Source organism: Puntigrus tetrazona, chromosome 9 (genome assembly GCF_018831695.1).
Source record: "Puntigrus tetrazona isolate hp1 chromosome 9, ASM1883169v1, whole genome shotgun sequence".
Lineage (NCBI taxonomy): Eukaryota > Metazoa > Chordata > Actinopteri > Cypriniformes > Cyprinidae > Puntigrus > Puntigrus tetrazona.
This window is the reverse complement of record NC_056707.1, coordinates 21,536,696-21,563,047: the sequence shown is the minus strand read 5'-3', so window position 1 is coordinate 21,563,047 and position 26,352 is coordinate 21,536,696. Positions and strand designations below refer to the sequence as shown.

At 39.3% G+C, this 26,352-nt stretch overlaps 1 protein-coding gene across 16 annotated transcripts in view; it reads right to left on the bottom strand.

Annotated features, from left to right (window-relative positions):
- The window catches only part of LOC122351533 (titin-like), a 156,162-nt gene that overhangs the window by 52,273 nt on the left and 77,537 nt on the right, over positions 1-26,352 (bottom strand). For all 16 annotated transcript variants that reach the window (XM_043248646.1, XM_043248648.1, XM_043248656.1 and 13 more), the window contains 57 exons: positions 25,764-26,172; positions 25,554-25,678; positions 25,196-25,462; positions 24,830-25,099; positions 24,444-24,743; positions 24,054-24,356; positions 23,779-23,966; positions 22,696-22,810; positions 22,316-22,600; positions 22,069-22,220; positions 21,833-21,980; positions 21,556-21,733; positions 21,346-21,467; positions 20,977-21,264; positions 20,351-20,647; positions 20,068-20,254; positions 19,873-19,988; positions 19,456-19,755; positions 18,661-18,960; positions 18,460-18,565; positions 18,056-18,252; positions 17,209-17,520; positions 16,832-17,110; positions 16,392-16,691; positions 15,999-16,301; positions 15,357-15,875; positions 14,953-15,255; positions 14,565-14,864; positions 14,186-14,482; positions 13,793-14,077; positions 13,400-13,693; positions 13,005-13,304; positions 12,578-12,886; positions 12,015-12,214; positions 11,472-11,901; positions 11,058-11,366; positions 10,773-10,954; positions 10,542-10,671; positions 10,138-10,437; positions 9,726-10,043; positions 9,326-9,622; positions 8,924-9,223; positions 8,158-8,472; positions 7,896-8,044; positions 7,528-7,678; positions 7,156-7,437; positions 6,773-7,075; positions 6,372-6,677; positions 6,004-6,285; positions 5,606-5,905; positions 5,198-5,500; positions 4,805-5,113; positions 4,401-4,682; positions 3,972-4,271; positions 3,567-3,860; positions 522-3,476; positions 69-404 (listed from right to left, as the gene is read on the bottom strand). In XM_043248646.1, coding sequence (XP_043104581.1) covers positions 69-404; positions 522-3,476; positions 3,567-3,860; positions 3,972-4,271; positions 4,401-4,682; positions 4,805-5,113; positions 5,198-5,500; positions 5,606-5,905; positions 6,004-6,285; positions 6,372-6,677; positions 6,773-7,075; positions 7,156-7,437; positions 7,528-7,678; positions 7,896-8,044; positions 8,158-8,472; positions 8,924-9,223; positions 9,326-9,622; positions 9,726-10,043; positions 10,138-10,437; positions 10,542-10,671; positions 10,773-10,954; positions 11,058-11,366; positions 11,472-11,901; positions 12,015-12,214; positions 12,578-12,886; positions 13,005-13,304; positions 13,400-13,693; positions 13,793-14,077; positions 14,186-14,482; positions 14,565-14,864; positions 14,953-15,255; positions 15,357-15,875; positions 15,999-16,301; positions 16,392-16,691; positions 16,832-17,110; positions 17,209-17,520; positions 18,056-18,252; positions 18,460-18,565; positions 18,661-18,960; positions 19,456-19,755; positions 19,873-19,988; positions 20,068-20,254; positions 20,351-20,647; positions 20,977-21,264; positions 21,346-21,467; positions 21,556-21,733; positions 21,833-21,980; positions 22,069-22,220; positions 22,316-22,600; positions 22,696-22,810; positions 23,779-23,966; positions 24,054-24,356; positions 24,444-24,743; positions 24,830-25,099; positions 25,196-25,462; positions 25,554-25,678; positions 25,764-26,172 — 17,787 coding nt within the window. The remainder of the gene's footprint in view (positions 1-68; positions 405-521; positions 3,477-3,566; positions 3,861-3,971; positions 4,272-4,400; positions 4,683-4,804; positions 5,114-5,197; positions 5,501-5,605; positions 5,906-6,003; positions 6,286-6,371; positions 6,678-6,772; positions 7,076-7,155; positions 7,438-7,527; positions 7,679-7,895; positions 8,045-8,157; positions 8,473-8,923; positions 9,224-9,325; positions 9,623-9,725; positions 10,044-10,137; positions 10,438-10,541; positions 10,672-10,772; positions 10,955-11,057; positions 11,367-11,471; positions 11,902-12,014; positions 12,215-12,577; positions 12,887-13,004; positions 13,305-13,399; positions 13,694-13,792; positions 14,078-14,185; positions 14,483-14,564; positions 14,865-14,952; positions 15,256-15,356; positions 15,876-15,998; positions 16,302-16,391; positions 16,692-16,831; positions 17,111-17,208; positions 17,521-18,055; positions 18,253-18,459; positions 18,566-18,660; positions 18,961-19,455; positions 19,756-19,872; positions 19,989-20,067; positions 20,255-20,350; positions 20,648-20,976; positions 21,265-21,345; positions 21,468-21,555; positions 21,734-21,832; positions 21,981-22,068; positions 22,221-22,315; positions 22,601-22,695; positions 22,811-23,778; positions 23,967-24,053; positions 24,357-24,443; positions 24,744-24,829; positions 25,100-25,195; positions 25,463-25,553; positions 25,679-25,763; positions 26,173-26,352) is intronic.

Genomic DNA, 26,352 nt, shown 5'->3' with positions numbered 1-26,352 from the left:
AAAATAAAACATAAGCATACTGAATTTCAAAGGTAATCATATGAATGACACTTTAAAAAAATGCTTACCATGGATCTCCTTTGGTGATACAGCTTCCTTGAGGTTTGCAGGGCGGCCCATGCCAACTTGGTTTTGAGCAGAAACCCGGAATTCATATTCCTGCCTCTCATCCAAGTTAATCATTGTAAATTCAGTTATGACAAGCTGTCCAGCAGTATTACATTTCTTCCAGCCTTCCTCTGGATCTCTCTGTTGTTCACCTTCCACTTGCACCTTATCCCTCATTTCAACCAGATATCCAATAATTGGAGCACCACCATCATACACAGGCTTCACCCAGCCAAGTGTAATAGATGTCTTTGTGCTGTCAACTACTTTAAGGCTGCCAGGGGGACCAGGGGGTTCTAAATGGTACATGCAATGCCAGTTTAGTTTAAAACAAATAAATGCATCAGTAAGAAAAAAATATATTTAAAAAAAAAAACAGAAAAATACTATAACAGATAACAGACTATACATACCAATTGGATCTTTTGCAGTAATAGGTCTGGATGGTTTGCTTGGTTCTCCCAAACCTACTTCATTTTCAGCTTTAACACGGAATTGATAATCATGGTTAGGGATCAAATTGGTGACCTTCATACGCCTTTCAGAGATAGGGCTCTTTGTGACAGGGACCCATCGAACAGCCCGCTTCTCTTTTCTCTCCAGAATGTAGCCAGTGATAGACTTTCCACCATCATTTTCAGGAGGAGCCCATACCACAGTCATCTCATCTTTACCAATTTTGGTTACCTCAGGTGCATCAGGTGGACCAGGCCTGTTGTATTGTGTCTTAGCAGTAATAGGTTTGCTCTCCATTGGTGGTCCAGTTCCCATCTTGTTTTCCGCTCTGACCCTGAATATGTATTCATTTCCTTCAACAAGACGTGTTACATTACAGTAACTGGTGACAACAGAAGCAGAGTAAGTGGACCAGACCATTCTTCTTGTCTCACATTTCTCTAGAATATAGCTGTCCACCTCACAACCACCATCATCCTCTGGAGGATCCCATACAACTCTGCACTTGTCTGTGGAAATTCCAGAAATCTTCAAATCTCTGACAGGTCCTGGTATGTCCAAAACTGTAACATTGGCATATGCTGTGAATGATCCTGCTGAGTTTGTAGCAGTGACCACATACTTTCCAGTATCACTACGCTTGGTTTTAGTAAGGAGGAATTTGGAGTAATCATGTCCAGTGTCAATGCTGATTCTTGGGTTATCGCCTGTAGCCTTTTCCTTCACCCAGGTAACCTCAGGCTGTGGTTTTCCTCTAAGTCCAGCTTCAAGTCGAACTGATTCACCAGCTTTGACCACAACAGTTCCAACAAATTTCAGGTCAAGAACTGGTTTCTGAACTTCTTCTTTGACAAGAATATCAGATGTCCTAACCCATGCACTCTCTCCTCCATCGTTTGTTGACTGGACTCTAAATTGATAGGTGTGGTTCTCAACGCATTTGTCTACCATAAAGAATGTCTCTTTCAAGACTCCTTCATGTGCCTTCTCCCATTCTTCAGCATCCTTTTCTTTTTTCTCCAAATAGTAGCCCAGGTTAGGACTGCCACCATCATAATCGGGTTTTCTCCATTTAAGAAAAACAAAGTTCTTACCAATATCACTGACGTGGAAGTTCTCTGGCTCTCCTGGCTTCTGAAGTGGATCGATTGCAAGGATAGGAGTTTTGGTTTCTGTTGCTGGCCCAGGACCGCACTTGTTCTCAGCAGACACACGGAATAAATACTCATGATTTTCCATGAGTTTAGTCTTTACCTTGCGATTTGTGCAGTCAGATGAAATCATTGACCAGGCTCGTATGCTTGGCTCCCGACATTCCACAATGTAATTTGTGATCTCAGTGCCTCCATTATCCTCTGGTGCATCCCAGGACACCATGCAAGAGTTTTTAGTTACATAGGTAAGTGTAAGATTTTGGCAGTGCCCAGGTCTATCTAGAACATTTACTGTAATAGTAGCTGAGGCCTCTCCAGCTTCATTAACAGCCTTCAATGTATACTTTCCATGATCTGCTCTGGTTGCTTCCTTGATACGCATATGCAGTACTGGGAAGTTGTTCGTTAAAGTGGTGCGCTTGTCCCTTTCCAAAACACTTTCACCTTTGCTCCAAGTGATTTCTGGATCAGGTCTTGCTTTCACATATGCTACAACATTAATGTTATGTCCAACACGAACAGTTACACGGTCACGACATGTGGCGTCCATCTCAATTTCTGGAGGAATAACAATATCCTTAGCAACAACTGACTCTGGAACTTCCCTGGTCTCACCTTCCCCAATCATGTTGACAGCTTTAACACGGAACCTGTATTCCGTGCCCTCTGTCAGTCCCTTTACTCTATAAGCACACTGTTTAATTAGATCATCCTTATTGACTTTCTCCCACTCAGCATCTCCCTTTTGGTATTCAACTATATATCCTAAGACTGGACTGCCTCCATCTCTTGTGGGTCTGATCCAGACTAAGTCAGCATATGTGCAACTGTAGTCCTTTACCTTAGGGTTTACTGGAGGTCCTGGAACAGTAATTGGTCTGCAAGGTTTGGCAGAATCTGAAATAGGTGATGGTCCACTAAAGCCAGCAATATTTTCAGCAAATACTCTGAACTCATATTCATTGCTTTCAAAAAGGCCAAGAACTCTGTATCTAAGGTCCTTGCAAGGTGTTTTATTCACTCTAATCCATTTGCCTCCTTTATGTCTTCGCTCAATGATATAACCACTGATTGGACTACCACCATCAAAGAGAGGCATTGTCCATCCAAGTGTGAGGGCATCTTCAGAAATATCAGATGCAACTGGTTTTCCTGGATGGCCAGGGGCCTCAAACTGGTGTCGTGCTACAGTTGGTGCACTTTCAAGAGCTGCGCCTATTCCCATTTTATTTTCAGCACGAATTCTCACAACATACTCAACTCCCTGCTGCAAACGAGAAATCTTGAGCCTAGTGGAAGTGCTGCCAGAACTTACTCCTCCCCAAGTTTCCTTATTTGATTCCCTCTTCTCAACAATATAGTTCATGACTGGGCTTCCACCATCATCTTTGGGAGGACGCCATTCAATAACCATGGAGTCAGGAGTCACTTCAAGGATATTAACAGGACCTATTGGGGCAGCTGGCACATCAAGAACTGTGACATTCAGAGAAACAGTCTTACTCCCTGCTGAGTTAGACACTGTCAGAATATAGATTCCAGTGTGATTTCTAGTGCAGTCAGCAATGCTCAGAACAGTGGAGAAGTTGTCAGTGTCAATTTTGATATTGCCTTCACTCTTGATTTCCTCTCCATCAATGACCCATTTGGCAGTGGGAACTGGAAGGCCTCTCATAATGGCAGGCAATCTAATAGTGCTTCCAGCTTTCACAATGATTCCCTCTATCAACTTCACATCCACCTCAACAATTGGTGGTACTACAAAGAAATAGAAGAAAAACATTTTATAATACAAAGTGAAATCATATTTTAAATTAATTATACAGAATGTTAAAATTTTAATCTAACCTAATTTTTCCTGGCAAAGTACTGGCACAGTGGTGTCTGGTCTACTTAGACCAATTGCATTCTCTGTCTTAACACGGAACCTGTAGGTCTTTCCTTCTTCCAGTCCAGTCACATGACACTCAGGGATACTGACAGTCTTAAAAACTACCCAATCCCTTTCACCTTCTTCTTGGTACTCGACCAAGAACCCTGTGATGTCACTTCCTCCTGTACGATCAGGCCAATTCCACTGGAGCCATACTTCAGTTTTGTCAGCATCTACATGATGCAGGTCTTTAGGTGGACCAGGTGGGACTGAAATTTCCAGTTGAATAACAAAGTTAGTTTTTTTTTTTTTTTAATTATATTACACTTTTTAGATGCTCAAAGCATTATTATGTAGAAATGTTCACAGGCCATACTTACAAAGTGGATTCATTGCTTTAATAGCTTTTGGTGTCTCAACATATTCACTTCTTCCAAACTGATTTTCAGCTGCCACACGGAACATGTATGACGTTCCCTCAATCAAATGTTTGGCCATCATGCTACGTTTTTTGGATGATGAGCAGACCGGCACCCATTGTGCAGATGCTGCATCCTTTTTCTCAACAACAAAGTTAGTGATGCGTGTACCACCATTATCTTCTGGGTCTTTCCAAGACAGCTGGGCAGAATCACTTCTGACATCAGATACTCTGAGATGCTGAACTGGTCCAGGCTTGTCTATAAAAACAAACAAATAAAACAACAACTTAACATGCTGCATAAAAAGAACAGTATTTAATTTTCATTTTATTTATTTTGTATATTATTCTTCTTATAAATAAGAACATATTCTTTAAATATATATACCAAGAACCAGCACGGTGCATGTTGCTGTCTTTGATCCAGCAGGATTTTCAACAGTAAGTGTATAATCTCCACAATCTGCACGGGTGCAATAACGCATCTCTAGTTTGGTTGCTGTTCCAGATGTTTCGATCTCTGATCTTGTTGGAACATCTGCCTCATTTTTCTTCCATGTGACTTTGGGGAAAGGTATTCCCTTGATTCCAGCAATAATATTAATATGGGTTCCAGCCATTGCTTTGATCTCACGAGGCATGCCCAAATCAAGTTGAAGTTCTGGGGGCTCTATTGACAATAGGCAAAAAACAAAAACATTTAATATTTCCACAGACATTTCCTTAAATGCAATAAAAAGCATAATATGCATAATTAGAGAAGTCATCCATATCCAAGTATGCGTAAATTACCAAGTCTGTCTTGTGCTCGAACAGGCTCTGGTACATATGCAGGATCTGATTCACCAGCAGCATTCACTGCCTTTACTCTGAATCTGTAAAGTGCACCATCCTCAAGGTTGATGACCTTGAATGTAGTGCCCTGGCAAGAATCAGGTGTTTGATTAACTTGGAGCCATTCTTCATCTCCAGCTTTCTGATACTCAAGGAGATAGCCAAAAATTTTGCCTCTGCCACTGTCTTTTGGTGGTTGCCAAGAAAGAGTGACAGAATCTTTTGTCTTGTCAATTGCTACTGGAAGTACAGGTGGGCTTGGGATCACTGTGAGAAGAAATAAAAAAAATAGGAGTTTAATAATTGGACAAAAATTTGGAAAAAAAAAAAAATTCATCATTACACACATACCAATAGGATCTTTGGCATAAATAGGCTTTGAGGGTGGACTGGGGTCACCAATGCCAATCACATTCTCTGCCATGACACGGAATTCATATTCACATCCCTGGAGAAGATCAGGAACCCAGTATTCTGTGTTAGGGTAAATGCGTTCTTTTCCAGCTCTAGCCCACGTGTTGGCCATGGTCTCCTTCCTTTCAACAATGTAGTTTGTAATTGGTTTTCCACCATCAGCAGGCTGAAGCCATGAAATAAGCGCTGTATCTTTATAGATTTCTTTTACCACAGGTGCTTGTGGAGCATCTGGAACCTCTGCAAGTGTTAGAAAATTGAGAGCATGAGTGAGGTTCTTGATCATATATTAAATGATTGTTCTTAAAATTATTAGTGACCATTATATTAGGAACTGTTACTTACTGAAAACATCTTTTGCTTTTGTCTCAGCAGATAGCAGTGGATCACTAATGCCATGAATATTCTGAGCACAGATTCTAATGATGTACTCTCTTCCCTCAATCAGTTTTGGAACTCTGCATGATGTCCTTGTGCAAGATTCTGTAACAGGCATCCACAGATCCCTGTTGGTGTCTCTCTTTTCAATAATATAGTTAGAAATAGCAGCTCCACCATCATCCAGTGGGGGCTTCCAAGAAATGAGCATATAATTCCTATAGATTTCATCAAAGACAACAGGACCCTCTGGAGGTTGTGGACGATCTGAAAAAGTCAAAATACATATGATTTACAATTAAATTAGCATAAATAATAGCAAGATAATTAAATAATGTGCTTGACTAAATAATAAATTAGCCTACCAACAACAATAACAGTACATATGCCCTTGCGTGAACCAATGGAGTTCTCTAGAAGAACAGTGTACTTTCCACTGTGATCACGTTTTGACTTTGCAATAGTCAAGAACAATTTTTTCTTTGTGCTAGTGATAGCAATTTCTTCATTTGACTGAAGCTCCTCATCATTTTTGAACCATTTAATAGTTGGTGCTGGCTTTCCTGTGTATCCACTTTGAAGAGTGCAAGTTTCCCCAACACGAACAATGACCTTGTCACGGAACTCAAGATCAAGATTTGGTGGTTCTAATAAAAAGTATAATACACAATAAATTATAAATTGTCAAAAAAAATGAAATTAAAGAACAAATCACCTGCATGCGCTTACTTACCAAACTCTTTTTTGCATGTAACTGGTTTGGTGCTGAATGATGGTTTGCCTTGACCGATTTGATTCACAGCACTAACTCTGAATTCATAAGAAGACCCTTCTTTAAGACCCACGTGTGTGAATTTACGTTCCATTAGTTTGTCGTCTACAGCAATACGGCTGAAGTTGTCCTGTCCGATAAGACGAACCTCAAGAACATAGCTTGTAATGTCTGAACCTCCATCATACTTGGGAGGTCTCCATGCAACGCTGATTGAATCATTTGTTATGGCTATCACCTCCAGATCCTCTGGGCGCTCAGGTACAGCTGAAAAAGTTTACATGAGTGAGACATTTTACAAGTAATTTAAAGTGACAATATATCTAAATGAGAAATATTGATACAATGAAACAGAGACTTACAGAGTGGATCCTTGATGACGACAGGAGCTGCAGTCTCAGTGAACGGACCTAGTCCAATAATATTTTCAGCCGCAATTCTAAAGAAGTAACCCTTTCCATCAATAAGACCTTGGACAACAGCATTGTGCCTTGTGACAGTATATGTCACTGAAGTCCAGCCTCTACGGTCAGCTTCTCTCTTCTCAATTATATAGTTGGTGATAGCAGAGCCACCATCATCTTCAGGAGAGTACCATGTCAACTTACAAGAGTCAGTAGTAAGATTCTCACCCGAGAAAGGCAGACCCACAGGGCCAGGGACATCTGTGAAGAAATAAAACAATTAGTGTTTTTTACTTTCCTGAAATAATTTCAGAATTCAGACTCAAAGAAAAAACACTCACCCAGCACTTCAACAATGACTGCTTTCTTCCTCTCTCCACCTGCATTCTTGGCAGTCAGCGTATAAATGCCTTGGTGTTGCCTCCTGCAGTTTTTGATAACCAGAGCTGAACTTATAGAGGTGGTCTCAACAGCAGCCTCCTTTGGCAAATCACCATCGTCTCTATTCCAAATAATCTCTGGAGCAGGCTTTCCTGACACATAGGCCAGGATGCGGATTACTCCACCAGCATGAACAACAATCTTTTCCTTGACAGTTGCATCCAGGTCAACCTCAGGGGGAACTAAAATATATGGCAAATAAATATGAAGTAACATGAAAGTATTAAATAGATTATTATAAAGACAAATCTAAAATGTAAACCAATGCTTACTTGTCCTGTCCTTGACTTCTATCACATCAGAAACCTCACCAGGTTCTCCCACACCTGCAGAATTTACAGCTCTCACTCTAAATCTGTAGAGTCCAAGCTCTTTAAGACCAGGAACAACAAATTTGGTGCCTCTGATTTCCTTGTCTTTAACCTAAACAGATTTTTTTTTAAATGAAACAAAACATACAATAAATAACAATATGCATATCTGTACATCTACATATCTATATAGACAGATAAACAGAGACAGAGAGAGAAAGAGAGAGAGAGAGAGAGAGAGAGAGAGAGAAAGAAAGAAAGAAAGAAAGAAAGAAAGAGAGAGAGAGAGAGAGAGAGAGAGAGAGAGAGAGAAAGACACTAATATATACCTTCTCCCATTCCTCCTGTCCTTCTTCTTTGTACTCAACGAAATATCCTGTGATCTTAGATCCACCATCAATAAGTGGAGGAATCCATTCAAGATCAACAGTTGACTTGGTACAATCTGTTACTTTTGGTGTTGGAGGTCCTGGAGGTGCTGTTAAGAAAGAATACAAATTAAATATACATATGCATTACAAAAAAGTATAGATATATTGGTTGAAAACTGAGGGGGAAAAAACAAAACAAAATGATGAAAGCATAGCATACCTATGGGATCTCTACATGCAACAGGATCAGAAGGCAAACTTGGTGGGCCACTTCCAGCTGCATTAATTGCCAGAACACGGAACTGGTAGACAGCACCCTCCAAGAGGCCCGTCACAATATGGGAAACACCTAGAGTCCTGATTCTGATAGGTTCACGATTCACTCTTGTCCAGCGCTTGCCTGTAGTTTCCTTGCGTTCTAACCAGTAGCCAGTTACTGGAGAGCCACCATCATATTCTGGCTCATCCCAGTTAACGGTCATAGATTCAACTGAAACATCTGTGACTGTTGGCTTCTCACATTGTCCAGGTACAGCTGTTAAGAATAGAGTAAAATAAGTATTAGACTGAATTGTAGCAATACAGTATTTTTGCAGGGTCCAAACTAAACATTTAATAAAATCAGTTGAATTTGATATCATTATTGTTTTATTCTGCATTATAAAGACTCTAAATCATAAAACAGTAATCATAGGATTATTCTTCATTATTCTAATTAATACATAGTTTTGGGTTTTTTTTTTTACACATAATATACTATAAGTGATATGTATTATGTTATTTAGTGACTCATTTTCAGAGTAAAATAATATTATATATTCCAGATAATTTACTTCATCTTTATAATGTTTTTTTTTCTCACACAATATAATAAAAAAATATATACACATAGTAGTAAGGTGGTCCCTCACAAGGGGATCATGATATTTGGAGATCATGGTCATCAGCAAGTTTGAAAACCCCTGAATTTAGTGAATGAAACTTACTGAAAAGGTTTCGTGCTTTCTCGGGTTCACTGTACAGAGGTGGTCCAACTCCGTATTTATTCTGAGCCATAACACGGAACTCATACTCATGACCCTCTGTCAGCCTTTGTACAGTGTATTGGCATTCCTTTGGATCACTAGAGACATGGACCCATGTTTTTCTGTTTTCTTCACGCTTTTCAACAACATAGTTTGTAATCTTGGAACCGCCATCATCTAATGGTGGATTCCAGGAGAGGCCAATCCTTTCAGCAAAAATCTCCCCAATCTTAATTGGTCCTACGGGTACACCAGGACGTCCTGTGGACACAAAAATGGGATATAATTTTTTTTCTTAACTTTCAAATGAATGAATCATTCAAAATTCGATTGGAAATGGAATTATGAAATTCAGGGACGTACCCAAAATGCTAAGCTTGATGCTCTTGGAAGCTGTTCCCAAACTGTTGGTGGCTGTGAGAGTGTATATGGCGCTGTCATCTCTCTTTGACTGCTGAATTAATAGAGTGCATTTCTCATCAGAAACAAGTTTATTGACATGTTTGTCATACTGTACAGGTGCTTTGTCATCTGGCTTGTCCTGCGGAGCCTTGTGCCAGACAAGAGATGGGAATGGACAGCCTTGAATCCTAGCAATAATGTTTACATCATATCCTTCTGCACCTTCTAATGCCTCTCTGAGATCAATACTTGGAGCACCTAAAAAGATTTCAAACAAATATCAGCAAATAAGTAATAGCCATATTTCAAGAAACTTAAAATCCAAAAATGGATTTTGAAAAAAACAAGATCTTGTACTCACATGTCTGGTCCTTAATGACAACTGGTCCGGCAGTAACAGAGGGTCTACTCGCGCCAGCCTCATTCACAGCTTTAACACGGAACTCATACTCGCCACCTTCCTTAAGGTCTTCAACAATAAAGGTAGTCTCTTCAACATCTCTCTTATTACACTGTTTCCAAGTCTCTTTTTGTGGACCACTGGTATCCCAACTTAGCCTCTCAATGATATAATGCTTTACTGGTGCTCCACCATCGTTCTTGGGAGGCACCCATGACAGGGTTACAGTGTTCTTGGTAACAAGGTTAATTTTCACCTTGGTAGGAGGATCAGGAGGATCTTTAAATTAAAAGAAAACAGAAAATACTGTTAATTGAAAACCAATTTAAAGGCATGTATGATGCTTTTCAAAATGTTAGGGTAAACGACTTACAGATAGGATCCCTTGCCCTAACAGGTTCCGTGGTCTCTGTAAATGGTCCAAAGCCTAGGCGATTCTCAGCACGAACACGGAACAAATAGTCCTGTCCCTCGAGGAGGTTGGGCACAACAAAGGCCATACTGGCACAAGCGGCATTGGCAATTGTCCAAGCCTTTCCATTCACAGCCTTCTTTTCAATAAAATAACTCTTGATTCTCTCACCACCATCATTATCTGGCAGTTTCCAAATAAGTCTCATTGTGGTCCTGGTGACATCAGTAACTTTGAGTTCTTTGGGTGCTCCAGGAACATCTGGGAAAACATTATCAGTTTACCTCAGAGCACAATTCCTTCAATTAAGTATTTCTCTCTCTCTCATATATATATATTTATATTTGAACAGTAAGCAAACTCACCAAGCACATTTACTCTGACATTGACATGCTTCTGTCCTGATTTGTTCTTTGCTGTAATTGTGTACCTGCCAGAATGGCTTCTCAAACTCACAGGAATTGTAACAACTGAGGTTGTGTCAGTAGATTCAACCTAATTCCAAAAATAATGCATAAATACAAAATAAATAAATCTTACAAAAATTTGTGAGAAAATAATAATTATTCATGTTTAAAATTAGAGAAAGACGTTACCTGTGAATCCACTGGTAAGAAATGAAGACGATCCTTCTTTTCAGTCTTTGCTTTGCCATCAAACTCCCACGTAACTTTAGGAACAGGACGTCCTGTGATGGTAGCTGGAATCTTAAATGGAGTTCCAGCACGGATACACAGCAGGTCAGGAGCACTGATATCCATGAAAATCTTTGGTGCAGCTGTGAAATTAAAAGAATGCATAAAATCGTGCAAAAATAAACATATGACTCTAGCGGATGGTAATATGTATTTAAGTAAGAAAAAAAGAGAGAGAGATTTTACTTTGAATGTCCTCTATGCGAACTTCAGTAGTTCTGGGGCTTGGCTCAGACTCGCCAATTTCATTGACTGCAATGATTCTGAATCTGTATTTCTTAAGTTCTGGGAGGTTTGGAATGGTGAACACAGTAGAAGGATGCAGATTTTCAGCATCATTGATCCTGGCCCACTCAGAAGTGCCTTCATCCTGAATCTCAATGATGTAGCCTTTGATGGGCCGGCCACCATCTTTAGCTGGTGGAGTCCACGCCAGTGTGACACTATGCTTGGTTTTATCAGCAATCTCAGGAGCTGCTGGCATGCTAGGTGGAGCTTTACACACACAAACATAAAATATATTAAAAAACATCATGGGTAAAAATCTATTCAAAATATAAATGCACTTTATGATCTATGATCTACAATTTATGATCTTACTCAAGGGATCGTCGGCAACAGCAGACTCGGAGATGGCACTAGGTGGTCCAATACCAGCAGAATTACAAGCCATTGCACGGAATTCATACTCTGTTCCCTCAATAAGACGGGTAACCTGGTATTCCCAGCCTTTTGTGCCACGTTTTGACACCAGGATCTTATTCACACGAGACCAATAGGAAGTGCCCTTTTCACGCTTCTCAAGCCAGTAGCCAGTAATCATAGAACCACCACAGTCCCTAGGAGGTTCCCATGTCAGTAACATATGGGTCTTAGAACGCTCAGCAATACTGACTTTCTCAGGTGGGCCAGGCAGAGCAAAAGGATCCTTAATCTGAACCTCCTCTGTTTCACAGGCCTCACTTATTCCATACTTATTTTGAGCTTTGACTCTGAATTTATAGTTGCCACCAGTTTGAAGATTCCATGCCTGCAAAAAACATAAAATCTTTTTATAGTCCTCATACACATGATAAACAATATTCTTTTTTATATATATTGAATGACTTCATATACAACTGCTTTAAAATTTGTTTTGCTTACCTCATAATGCTTCTCGATAATAGAGTTAGTAACCTGCACCCACTCAGCCTTTTCAGGATCTTCACCATTAAGGTCTTTCATCTCAACAATGTAGTTGGTAAGTTCACTGCCACCAAGATCCAATGGGGCATCCCAGGAAAGTTTGCAAGACTCAGCTTTAATATTTGAAACAGCAATGTTTCTTGGTGGTGTTGGTCGATCTATGAAAAAAGATTATCATAAAACATTAGGTATGTGCAAAATATACAAACACTTTTGATAATTAAGCTATGACTTGCTGCATGTCATTGGATCACAAAATATCAAATCAGGTGAAATGTGTTTTATAAAAGACTGTACAACTTAAAATATTTTACAAAAGTATGTTTTTTTTTTTATATGTTGAACATAAGAGATATACAATTTAAAAATAAGATAAAAGCAGTAGCAAAAGGGAATAGGAAAAGTGAAGTTAGCTGAGAAATACTCTAGTACACTTTTTTTAACAGATGCCACTTGGTTTGATATTTTGTCAACATGTTTTACTTAAGTGTCCAATATTTGTACAGTATAGGATGACTTACCCAGCACTTCCACTGTGATAGAATGACTGAGAGATCCCAAACGATTTGAGGCAGTAACTGTGTATGTGCCCTTGTCTAATCTATTAACACCAGGGATAGAGAGTTTTGTATGTGATGTCACCCTGTCAACCTCTTTAGTTTCTATCAAGAGTTTCTCAGTTGACTTGGCAATAACAACATCATCCTTCAACCATTCGATCTTTGGCATTGGCAGGCCTGTGACTTCAGCAGGCATCTCAACAGGTTCGTTTTTCCTAACTTGGATCAAATCACCCTTGAAGTGCTTCAACATATGCAGACTTGGAGCCACTATAATCATCAAAAGAAAGATGTAATTTGTGTCATGAAAAATAAAAATAAAATGTGTGTCCTGAGACATCATAAAACTCTGTGAAGAACAGTGGTGTTAAACTAGAATAGTACAAACCTTCATCATCCTGAATGACAACAGTCATGGTAATTGAAGGCTCACTTTCCCCGAATGCATTGACAGCCTTTGCACGGAACTCATACATATGCAGCTCATCAAGGTCTTCAACTGTCAAAATTTGAGCAGTGATCAACTCTGGGTTGACACGCTGGAAGGCTGGTTGATCTTGTCGCTTCTTCTCAATGATGTAGCCAAGAATGGGACTACCACCATCATTACGGGGTGGCCTCCATTCAATAGTAACAGAGGACTTGGTCCTCTCTGTATAGTGGAACTTTTCAGGAGAAGTTGGTGGACCTGACATTTAATAAACATATAATAATAAATACATAGAAACTGTCATAATCTTGAGTGTTATTGTACGAGTGAAGCATTGTTTGTGTAAAGTTTACCTTGAGGATCCACAGCACGGATAGGTCCAAGATCGACTGGAGGTCCACATCCAAACTTGTTCTTAGCCACAACACGGAAAATGTATTCCTGTCCCTCAATAATACCTACAATCTCACATTTAGATGAAGGTGTCTCAATAGGTTGTCTCCAGGTATGCATCTTTGGCTCCCTCCTTTCAATGATGAACCCTGTCACATCACTACCACCATCATCATCGGGATCTGACCAATTCAACATCATTAGCTTTCTGGTAACCACAACAGGTTTCAGGTCAAGAACTGGTCCAGGAACATCTGAAGAAAAATTAAATGTGGGAAAATATATGTTATGCATGCTTTAATGAAAATGAGTGTAAACATTTCAAATACAAATGTCAATTAAAAAATTCTTACCCATAACTTCAACCCTGGTCCATGCAGATTTAATACCACTAGGATTTGCTGCTTGGATTTGGTATTTGCCATGATCACTTCTCTTTGTGGTTTTGATGACAACAGTGCTGTCCTTTCCAGCTTCTTCCACCTCCATACGATCTTTTTCTAATGCACCATCATCCTTTGTCCACTTCAAAGATGGAAAAGGTCTACCAGTCACATGTGCTGGAATTCTCAGCATCTCACCAGCTCTAATGACAACACCATTTCTCACGGAGAGATCAAGCTCGATGACTGGAACCTCTGTTAATAAAGAAACAAAGACATATATTTAGCTGTTTATATTAGAACAACACTTAAATTACACAGATAAAGAATGTCTAGATAATTTGCATCAGTTTAACTTTATACCTGCAGGGTTTCTGACAATTACTGCATCTGTAAAACCAGGTTCTCCTTCACCGGCACAATTAACTGCCACAACACGGACCATATACTTTGCTCCTTCCCTTACACCATACACTGTAAATGCGTGGTTCTTGTGTGGTCTCTCAGTGGCTCGTGACCAGTCCTTGGTACCAGCAACAACTTTGTCAACATGATAACCAAAGATGTCTGCGCCACCATTGTCTGCAGGAGGATCCCATTCTACATCAATTGAATAGTCAGAGGTGTCTACAATTCTTGGAATTGGTGGACCTGGGGGCCCTGAAATGTAAAACAAATACACATATAGTAAATATTACATTTTTATATGTTTATATGGTAAATTTTATTACTACAAACTTACTGATTGCAGCCTGTGCTGTTCTTGGTTCTGAAGGAGGGCTGAACTTTCCAGGTCCTGCTACATTTTCTGCACAGACTCTGAAAATATATGTCAGACCCTCCAAAAGGCCCTCTACATTTATTTCCAAATCAGGAACCATTGTCCGATTAACTCTCGCCCAGTGTGTGCTGTTAATTTCTCGTTTCTCTAACCAGTATCCTTCAATAGGGCTGCCATGGTCATTGGGTTCTGTCCAGGTAACAAGCATACTGCTGGCTGTGGTATCCTTAATGTCAGGTTTCTCTGGTGCATCTGGAGGATCTGAAGCGACAAAACCAATTGAACTTTTAAATAACTGTCTAACACAATAATGCAAATAATGTTCTTAAACAATGAAAAACCATAATACCGAATGGATTCTTTGCAATGACAGGTTTGGAGATGCATGGGGTTCCAGGACCATACTTATTTTCTGCAGTGACACGGAAGAGGTACTCCTTGCCCTCAATAAGTTTTGGTACTAGAAATTTACAGCCTCTAAGGATTGATGTTACAGTGATCCATCCAAGCTCAGCCTTGGAGTTATCTTTTCTCTCCAATATGTAGTTAAGGATTTCACTACCACCATCATCCAAAGGAGGATCCCACTTACAGAGGATTGAGTTCTTCTTCACATCTTCAAATTTGAAATTGACTGGAGGTCCAGGTGTATCTGAAAAAGAAGGAAAAAAAAAGTGAGATTTTTTAAGGTGGGAAAGGGTTTACATGTTTCTTGTAAAGTGTTGATGTCACATTGCAGAATTGTATACTCACCAAGGACATTAACTTCACAGGAGGCAGAGGCAACACCATGATCATTTTCTACTTTTATGGTGAAAACACCATGATCACCTCTGATAGTATCTTTCACAATAATGTAGGATTCACCCTTCCTCTTGGATTCAATGGTAAGGCGTTCATTTAAGGATGGGTGATAAGCTTCTTCACTCTCCTCAGGTTCCTCTACCTCCTTTTCTTTTTCCTTTTCCTCCTCCTTTTCCTTGACCTCCTCCTTCTTTGCCTCTTTGTCTTCCTCCTTCTTTTCTGCATCTGCATCTTTCTTCTCTGCATCATCCTTCTTTTCCTCCTTTACCTTTTCTTTCTCCTTCTTCTTCTTAATGGGCCTTTCTGGTCTCTTCTTCAGTGGCTCTGGCCAAATGGTTGAATTGTTCTTCATCCATGTAATTTGGGGGTAAGGGAATCCAGAGATATTGGCATCCAATCGGATCTCCTCACCTCGCTTCACAGCTAAGCCTGATTGTAGACTACCGCTAAGGAATACCTTTGGACGATCTGGAAGCAGAATGACAATTATTACAAATTATTACATATCCAGTACCAAAAGCTTGCTTCAGAGGGACTTCATATCTGATAAAAATGTATGATATGGCAAATATCAAAATATTACATTCATACCAACTGCATCTGTGGCTTTGATCAAAGGTGTGCTGCGTGAAGGATCACTGACACCAGCTGCGTTTTCAGCACGTACACGGAACTGATATTGTTTTCCTTGTGTCAACCTCTTAACAGTATAGGACAGCACTGGCACAAGGAAGTCATTGCATCTCTGAAAGTTCTCTTCCCCTTTCATCATCTTCTCAAGAATGTAACCCATAATTTTGCTTCCACCATCATACATGGGGGGCTTCCATGTAAGGGTCACACTCTCAGAAGTTGGGTTATGTGTTTCTACATCAACTGGTGGGTCAGGACGTTCTGCATTTGAAGAACAAAAAGTTGTTGACATTTTTTTTTGTGAAAAAAAAGTTACATTTAAATGTTTTTTAAATAAATGTCATTACTTACGCTTCTGATCTTCAGCAATTACAGGGTTGCGAAGCTCAATGAATTCACCACCACCAATCTTGTTGACAGCTCTGACACGGAAGTAATACTCTCCATTTTGAATGAGATCCTTAACTGGCCAGCTAACTTTGTTTTCTCCAGACATAACATTGACATAGGTTCTCCTGCCTGCTTCTCTGCGTTGTAGCACATAGTGGAGAACAGGGCTACCACCATCATAGTCAGGAGGATCCCAAGACACCTTGCAGGTGCTCTTGGTAATATCACTAGCAACAATTTCTTTACATGGCCCAGGAAGACCTAACATTTGTAAAAAAGCAAAGTAAAACCAAAGCAAATGTTTAAATTGCAAAGCTGCACTTTCATTATTATGTTTGCATCAGTTGCTAAAAGCTGTAATATTCCAAAAAAATTGTTGATAACAAAACTAAAAAACATACCAATAACTTTAACATTGATTGTTCCACTAGTTGAACCATTGCTGTTCTCCAGGGTAACTTTGTACTGGCCAGCATCAGCGTGCAAGCAGTCTGGAATTTCCAGATGGCAGGATGTGTATTCAGACCTGAAGGAAGTTCTGTCATCAGCCTTCAGTTCATTTCCATCTTTGTGCCACGTTATCTTAGGTGATGGCACAGCCCTAAATGGAATTGGGAGATGCATCTTTTCACCTTCTACAACAACAAGGTCCTTGGTCTGGAAGTCAAGGGTTGGACTGCCTGCAATGATGTGAGACAAAGAGCAATCAATTATCCTTTAATTAAAATGGCAACAAATGATCATTTATAATTTGACAAAAACAGCAAAAATAGCTTACAGTCAGAATCTCTGGCATATACATTCTCAGAAATGTCAGAGGGCTCACTGGCACCAACAGAATTGACAGCACGGACTCTGAAGGTATATTGCTTCTCAGGAACAATGCCCTCTTCCTCCCCAGCCCTGTATTTTAGCTCTTTGACAGGTCGAGAGTTGACTCTCATCCATTTCTCAGTTCCAGCCTCACAAAGCTCAATATGGTAACCGATAATGGGACTTCCTCCATTCTTTTCTGGTGCCTTCCAAGCAATACATATATGATCTCTAGCTGCTTCAGTGACATGCAGTTCCTGAGGTGGTGATGGTGGGCCTGACAAGATAAAGAATGGTTTCATTATGTTTCATCTTAAATATCTAAATCAGGTATTTAACACTTAATGTTAGAGGTCCTACAGACAGCACTATTTTTTATTACATATAATTAAAATAAACAGATATTTAGTTTATTTTCTATTTATCTTAATATGATACTCGGACCTAATAATAAAACTTAATAAAACCAACTCGGAAAAGTGACTGAAGATATAACTTTCTGTTAAATCAAAAAGTGAATATTCACTTTTGTAGTAACACTCTTTACTGTTTGAGTTTAAGTAAGTATAGTTCAATATTTGTTTTTTAAGTTTTTTAAATCATTTCAATGCTTCTTATAAGATTAAGAAAAGTAATAAATCATAATCCTAATGAAATCTTTAATGTTACAGTATGTTTCTTCAAAATATTAAAATTAAGTTTCCAAGACTACAAACTAAATAAAAATAGTAGATACTTGTTTATATATCATATCTAAATCAAATCAAATCAAATAAATAAATAAATAGAATGTGATATTTTGGTTAGCATACCTGTTGGGTCCTCAATGACCACAATATCCGTGGGTTCACTTGGGTGACCAACTCCAGCCTCGTTCTCAGCCGAGACTTGGAACTGCACTTCAGTGCCCTCAATAACATCAGTCACTCTGTAATGGCAATCAGGACCTGAGGTCTTTCCTGATTTCACCCAACGGGTTCCAAGTTTCTCCTTTTTCTCAATGACATATCTAGGAAAGAGATATTATCCAATTAATGGCACATTAACACCTTACTGCTAAAATAGATTCAAAACTGTTAGAAATGTTGAAAAGTTTTTAATACAAAAATTACTACAACTAAAACTAATATAAACAAATTAATAGCACATGAAAAAAAAGCTAAATAAAAAATATGAATAAGTACTGTAATAACATAATACTGCCATATGTAAGTACCTCAAGACAGGTCTTCCACCATCATTCTTAGGAGCTTCCCATTTCAGGTCAACATGAGTCTTGGAAACCTCAGTAATGGTCAGATTATATGGAGGTCCAGGAGTACCTGTGAAGAAGGGAAGCAGATGAAAGACAAATGTAATGGAAAATATCAAACACTCAAAAGGAAAAAACAAGCAATGAGAAAGACAAAGTACACACTGAAAGTATCCTTGGCGAGAACGGAGTCTGCAAGTTCACAAAATTCACTGGGTCCAACAGCATTCTCTGCAGCAACGCGGAAAACATAGAGAGACCCCTCATTCAATGGGGTGACAGTGTAATTCAGCTCTTTCACAGTGGTGTCTACAGCCTGCCATCCCTTGCGTCTGACATCTCTCTTCTCAATAATGTAGTTTGTGATTGGAGAGCCACCATCTCTCTCAGGTGCTGTCCATTTCAAATCAGCGCTGTTCCTGCTACTAGAAACTACTTCAAGCCATCTTGGGGGTGACGGAGGATCTAAAGGAGAAGGATCATCATTAGAAAATGCTCTTCAGAATTATTCACTTCAACATTTAAATGTAAAAACAATAGTTAACTCTAAAATACAAATTCTGTAATCATTTATATGCTCTTCCTAACCTGTACAAAATATCATAAGACCACAAAAGAACAATATCAAAAATATCAAGAATATCATAGCCACAAGATAACAAAAATAAGAAACAAGCAGACATGTAATATAATTTACAGAAAACCAAGTTAAATTTTAGCATAAACAAAACTACTGTATGAATTCCAAAGACCAGTGAACATAGTGTATGGACTACTTTCAGAATATGTTTATGATGATTTTATGTTCTTTTTCAGCTTGAAAGCTCTATATTTTTTGCAACTGTATGGAAAAATGCGACCAACTACATTATTCAGAATTTTTTCTTTTGTGTTCTGCTGAAGAAAGTTCTTTTACAAAATAAATGATGACAGTTCTCATTTTTATATAGTGTGACTTACTGAGTCTCTCCTTGCAGAGCACTGGATCACTTGGTTCACTAGGTTCACTCTCTCCTGCTGCGTTGACAGCTCTGACACGGAAAGAGTATTCTTGCTTCTCCATCAGTCCTCTCAGGAAGTACTCAAGAGAAGGGATACCATCAGCAACACGAACCCACTCGTCAGTACCGCTCTTGAGGAGCTCAATGATGTAAGACTCTATCTTTGCACCACCATCATGCTCTGGTTTTGTCCATTGCAGGAAGGCAGATGTTTTGGCCACATCTTTAACAGTGGGCTTACCAGGAGCCCATGGGGGATCTGAAACAAAAATTGTCACTTGATTCTTGCAGTTTGCTTTCTCTAAATAAAATAAAAATGTAGCTCTTTTGTTATTGAAATGAGTAAATCAGGATTTTTATTAAACAGTTATCCTACCGATTGGATCTTTAATCAAAATCGGGTCTGTCTCTTTGCTTGGTTTCCCAGGTCCAGCAAGATTTTCTGCCAAAACACGGAACTTATACTTCTTTCGTGTGGGCAGTCCTTTTACCCTGTAAGCAAATTTGTATTTTAGACATTTAGACAAAGTTTCTGACACAAAAATGGCATGCTAAAGCTAAGTTCACACACCTGAAGTTTGTGTCCCTGACAGGCAGCTTGTTGCATCTGATCCATTTGTCGTGATCAGGCTCATATCTCTCAACCCAGTATCCAGTAATAGGACTTCCACCATCATCATCAGGCTCGTACCAAGACAGAGTTACAGCATCCTTTACAATATCAGATGCCTCCAATTTGTATGGAGGACCAGGAGTATCTAGGATATTGAGAACACATATATAATGATTTCTAAAGCAGGTTTAAATAAAAAAAAAACTTGTCTCAATTGTTGAAACAGCATTAAATAACATACCAAAGGGGTATCTGGCAGTTATTGGGGCATGTTCTGCTGGAGCACCAATTCCAAACTGATTTTCAGCATACACCCTAAAGACATATTCCTTGAAAGCCACAAGTTTGGTGGCCCTGTAGGTGGTCTGCTTCACAGTGGAGGACAACTTGTACCAGATTTCACTGTCTACAGCCTTCCTCTCAATAATATAGTTTGTCACCTTTGAGCCACCATCATCTCTTGGAGGATTCCAAGCCAATAAGCAGGACTCATTGGTGATTTCAGAGATATCAAAGGCAGCTGGAGGACCAGGTTTATCTATATGGAGTCAGCAAAGATAGAAAATTAGTATAATCTGAATACTAATTCATTTGAAAACATGAAAAGTCTATCCTAAATGTCAAATGTATCTTTTTTTCAATAAAAAAGTAAACAAATATATCTAATATTTAATATATACTTACATACAATTTATATAAATGTATTTAAAAGAAACAAAATACACACACACACATACATGTATATAATTCAAAATATATTGACAATGCTAAACAGAATTGGTTCTTGTTTATGTTTGATAGGATATTTTTACTAAAAATAAGATAAAAATAAGACAAATAAGACAAAAAAACAGGCTGTCACACAACCTAGAATGTTGACATCAACTGTTGCAGTTGCACGGCCACTGCTGTTGACTGCCTCAATGATGTATGTAGCGGTATCATCCCTCTTGGTCTTAGCAATGGAAACAGTTGAGTGTCCTGGCTTAGAATCAATTGTGATTCTATCGTCTGGCTTCAGGACTAGGTCAGCCTTGGTCCATTTGACTTTAGGCTCTGGTTTGCCTGTGATGTCAGCAGGAAGTTCAATCTTTGTGCCAGCCTTAGCAGTGAGGCCAGCCAGCAGTTTTGCATCCAGCTGAATCTCTGGAGGCTCTGTTAAAAGAGGTAAGTGTAAGAAATAAACATTAAACTTGAATTAATTCCTGAATGTAAAATTATAATCTACTATTGTACCTTTAGGATCAACAGCCAAAATCTCATCTGTCGCTTTGCAAGGCTTACTGGCACCAAGTTTGTTCAAAGCCCTCACACGATAAGCATACCACTGTCCTTCAATGAGACCAGTCACTTCATACCTGTTTGTAGATTTAATTTAGCTCCACTTTTGCATGTATGCAACTCCATTCAGTCTGCAGAGAAATTCATTTGAAAAGGATCACTTACTTAAGATCAGGAACTGGGTCTCCACATGGCTCCCACTTGTCAGTGCCACGTTGACATTTGTCAACTATATAACCTTTAATTGCAGTTCCACCATCCCACTTGGGAGGCTCCCATGATAAGAAGATTTTGCTAGCAGACTTGTCTCTCCATTTGAGGTTTTCTGGTGGGTCTGGTATAGCTGTAAACACACACACAAATTAAATTATGAGGTATTTAATACTTTTCAATTTGTACAATATTTAATACAGACTAATAAATCATTACTATGGACACGCACTTGCAGGTGAAGACACATTGACTGGGTCATCAATGTAGGCGGGCTCTCCAGGGCCACATTTATTGCAGGCAATAACTCTGAACAAGTACTCCTTGCCCTCAACAACATCTGTGATGGTGTATTCCTGGTCTTGCAAACCTGCCATTACCTAAAATCACAAAAACAAGAAAAATGATGAAGGTTCACAGTATCATTTCAAATAAATAAATGGTCAAAGATATTAGTGATGTTTATACCTTCACCCAGGTCTTCCTGGAAACCTCACGCTTCTCAACCTGAAAGCCAGTGATCGGACTGCCTCCATCATGTTCAGGTGCCTCCCACATCAAGTGAACATGTTTTCTGGTCACTTCTGCAACCTTTAAGTCTTTGGGTGCACTTGGAGATGCTTAAATGGAGAGTAAAAAGTATAACACTTAACACTTTTTATTTTCTGAACTGTAAATTGATTTATACATGTCTATAATAAAATATTGTGCATACCAATGACATTAACTTCAATTTCTCCTGAGACACTGGTTACATCATTTTCCAGTGTCAAAGAGTATGTGCCTTTGTCAGGGCGCACACTTGGGGTTACAATGAGTTCTGTGAAGGTTGATTTTGTAACCATGGACACACGGTCACCAGCTGTAAGCTCATTTTCACCGAAGGTCCATTTTGCTGTGGGCACCGGATACCCAGTAATAGGGACACGAATTGCAAGAGGATTAGGGACAATGACCTCCAGTCCATCCTTAAATGCGCTCAGGTCCAGAGTAGGTGCAACTGTGTCAAGAGAAGCACTTCATGTGTTAAACAATTTGTAAGAATTTAAATGTATCAGAGATTATTTAGGGTGCAATGGTCTGGAAATCACTTACAGTGGGGATCATCTGCCAATACAGGCCCAACAATATTTGAGGGGTCAGACTGGCCAGCAGCATTCTCAGCAAGTACTCTATAGCTGTATTTTGTTCCAAATTTCAGGCCTGAAATCTATGAAATGAAAGTCAACATTGGCATTATGTAACAATCCTAATACGCTCTGTAACAAGAAGCGAAGTAAAAGCAACTATATTCACAATGCTTCTTGGCAGATGCATAAAAGGCCAACTTCTATTTACTTAAATTGAAAAATAACAACATCTCAAAAACTGCTCGCCAAACTCAAATATCCTAATATTTATTTCCTATGAGAAAAAGCAAGTGTGCACCTAAGCACACATCTTTGAGGGAACCAGAGATTCTAATAGCAGCTGCAGGGACACACTAGCCTAATTAGATCAGGACTAGTTTTCTGAACTATACTTGAGTTTCGATTTTTTATCCCATGACGTCTGCGATTTTCATGTACCAATTTAGGACTAACATTTGTGTTTATTACAGAGGTGAGTGGGTCTGTTTTGTACATCTGGATGTCACCGATTTCATGCACTCTGTATGCATGCATTGCATGCAGACATTTGGATCGATTGCCATTGGTATAATCACAGTTTTACTAGAAATACCATGGTAAAGCTAATTGGGTAGTATAGCAAAACAATGTTAATGTGTGATTACTTTAGTTTAACTATTTAATTTTTGTTGTAGTGAAGCCATTTTTAATGTTCATAAAGTTACATAATTAATATGGAAATGATAAACAATCGAATTCGCATTTGGATTATCTGCCTCATTAGAACACTGAATTTGCTGAAAAACAGTAGGTAATTTGCTCCAAAATTATTACAGAGGTTGTGTTAGAAAAACAGACGTGGCAGATTCGGATGGGATTCAAATCACAAAATACGTCTGGGAAACACAAATTTCTCGAATGACCACCTGTAAAACTAGTCCTGTCCTAATAGGGCTAATGACTAGCACTTGGAGATTGGCTGTTTTATTTAGAAAGCAGGACTTATTACACCATACCATACATAATAATATGAGCGAACCATATATATAAAGTCCTTGGCAAAAATTACCCTGTAGAGCAGGTCCTGGCAAAGCCTGGCATTGCATCTTAGCCACTTGTCTGTGCCCTCTTCACATCTCTCAATAATGTAGCCAGTAATTGGTGTGCCTCCATTTTTTAAGGGAGTCTCCCATGTCAACAGACAGGAGTCCTTTGTCTGTTCTGAGTGTGTCAAATTCAGTGGAGGGCTTGGCCTCTCTGTGGATCAAAACATTATGATTAGTATTATTAGGTACGAATGTTTTTGTGTGTGCTAAATTTAATGATATATGGGATTTTACAAACCAATAGGGTCCATTATCTTCACTGGGTTAGTGGCAGCACTTGGTTTGCCAGTTCCAGCCTTGTTCTCAGCCTTAACGCGGAAGATATATTCTTTGTTCTCAATAACATCATTAATAATAGCTGAGCGTTCATGTGCTTTGGTCACCATGACTGGAGCCCAGCTCACTGAAGTTCTATCACGGAGCTCAATAACATATGATGTGATCTCAGATCCACCATCGAACAGTGGTGGTTCCCAGGAGACTGTGGCACCAAACTTGTTGACATTTCCAACAATAACATTCTGTGGTGGATCAGGAACATCTAGAGTGTGTAAAATTGAAAACCACAATAAGTATCACTGGCAAGTATGTATAAAACTTCCTAAAGGTCCAGATTTTCTTGACTTACCAAACTTATTTTTAGCTTGAACAGCTTTATCTGTCTCAACATTGGGCCCACTTCCGACTCGGTTACGTGCACAGACACGGAATAGGTACTTGGAGTCCCTCTGTAAGCCAGTTACACAGTACTCTGTGCTGTCAGCACAGTCAGTGGCCAGAGTCCAGGTCTTACGTTTGATATCACGTCTTTCAACTACATAAGCCAAGATCTTGCTGCCACCGTCACTCTCTGGCTCTTCCCATGCAATGCTGACCTCACCGTCAGCAGTGTCAACAACCTGAAGGTTCTTCACGTGTCCAGGAACATCTGCGAAAGGAGCAACATTTGTAAGCAACAATATAATCCTAGGATGTTTGACTGAAAGGAAAATATACACTATGAAGATAACCCACCAATAACTTTTAGGTTTATGAAAGCCTCTCCTTTTCCATGCTTGTTTTGGATGACGATTTTATAGCGGCCTTCCTCTGACTTCTTAGGGTCCTTTAGCCTATATTCTGTCCTGTCGACAGAAGTGTGAACATTGTCTTTTGGAAGACTGATGTCATTGTAAAACCACTCAGCCTCAGCCTGTGGGTAAGCATTGTAAGGAACCGCCATAACGAATGGCTTTCCAGCATCTGTCACCAGGTCTTGATCCAAGGTTTTAATTGTTGGCACAGCTGTGGAAAAACACCAAGGCATTGTTAAAGTAATAAATAATATAGTTTATTTTGTTGTAAAACATATTTTTTATGTGAATATAAAATTAATCTTACCAGCAAGTTCAAGCTTGGCTCTTGCATCTTTGTCCTTGGCAATGACTCTGTACTCGCCCTGATCACGTGGCCTGATTTCACAGACTTGAAGTCTGTGAATTTTACCCTCACTCATCATCTGGTATTTATCACCTTGAACAATGGTCATGTTGTTCCTCAGCCATTTGACCTCAACTCTGTCTTTGTTGAGCTCAACTTCATACACAACATCTGAGCCTGGGGGCTCAAACACGTCTGTGGGTGGCCTGACAATCTCTACAGGGGTCTCTAAAGAGGTGAAAAAGTCATGAAGACCATTTAAGTTTCTATTCATTTTAATGACATTTTATGTTTTCAATAGACACTGAAACAAACTTACCCTCAACAAAGAGACGGGCTCTGGTTCTCTTGTCATCCACTCCACAGGCATATTCACACTCATCATCTGGTCTACACTCTTTTATACGCAGTCTGCATGTTTTGCCCTCTCTCTCAAATCGGTATCTTCAAATTTAATTTAATGCACATTAAACACTCAAAGCCAACAAAAACCCTTGACAAAACCCCTTTAGAATAATATGCAGCTTACCTTGGTCCTTCTCTGATTTCCCTGCCATCTCTGTACCATTTAATTTCAGCCTTCTCCTTGGAGAGTTCACATGTGAACTCAGCATCCTCAAACTCTGTGATGGTTTGGTCATTAAGCTGAGCAGTGAAGTCAGCTGGTGCCTCACTGATGATCAGTTCTGCTGTGGACTTATCAGCGCCAGCAACTACAGTGTATTCACCCTCATCTGCAAGGCTGCAGTCCTTAATGGTCAGAGTGTGCTTGTCTTTGTCGACTCGATAGAGAATTCTCTTGCTGAGAGTGATTTCCTGACCTGTCTTCATCCATTGTACTGTTACATTTGGTCTGTTCACCTTGCATGTGAAGCTGATGGTCTTTTTCTCCTGTGTGTCAACATCCTCAGGGGGAACAATGATTCTAAGATCTTCCTCTGTGGAAATTAAGGTGTATGATAAGTTAACTAGGCATGTGTTTTGATCTTCTACAGGAAAATGTATGTTTTATTTCTTAGAAATATTTATTTATGATTTAACTTCATGTCAGCAACAGTGTCTATATTTATGGCAAGAGGGAACATTCAATTTTACAATTCAGTCATACATATAATTTC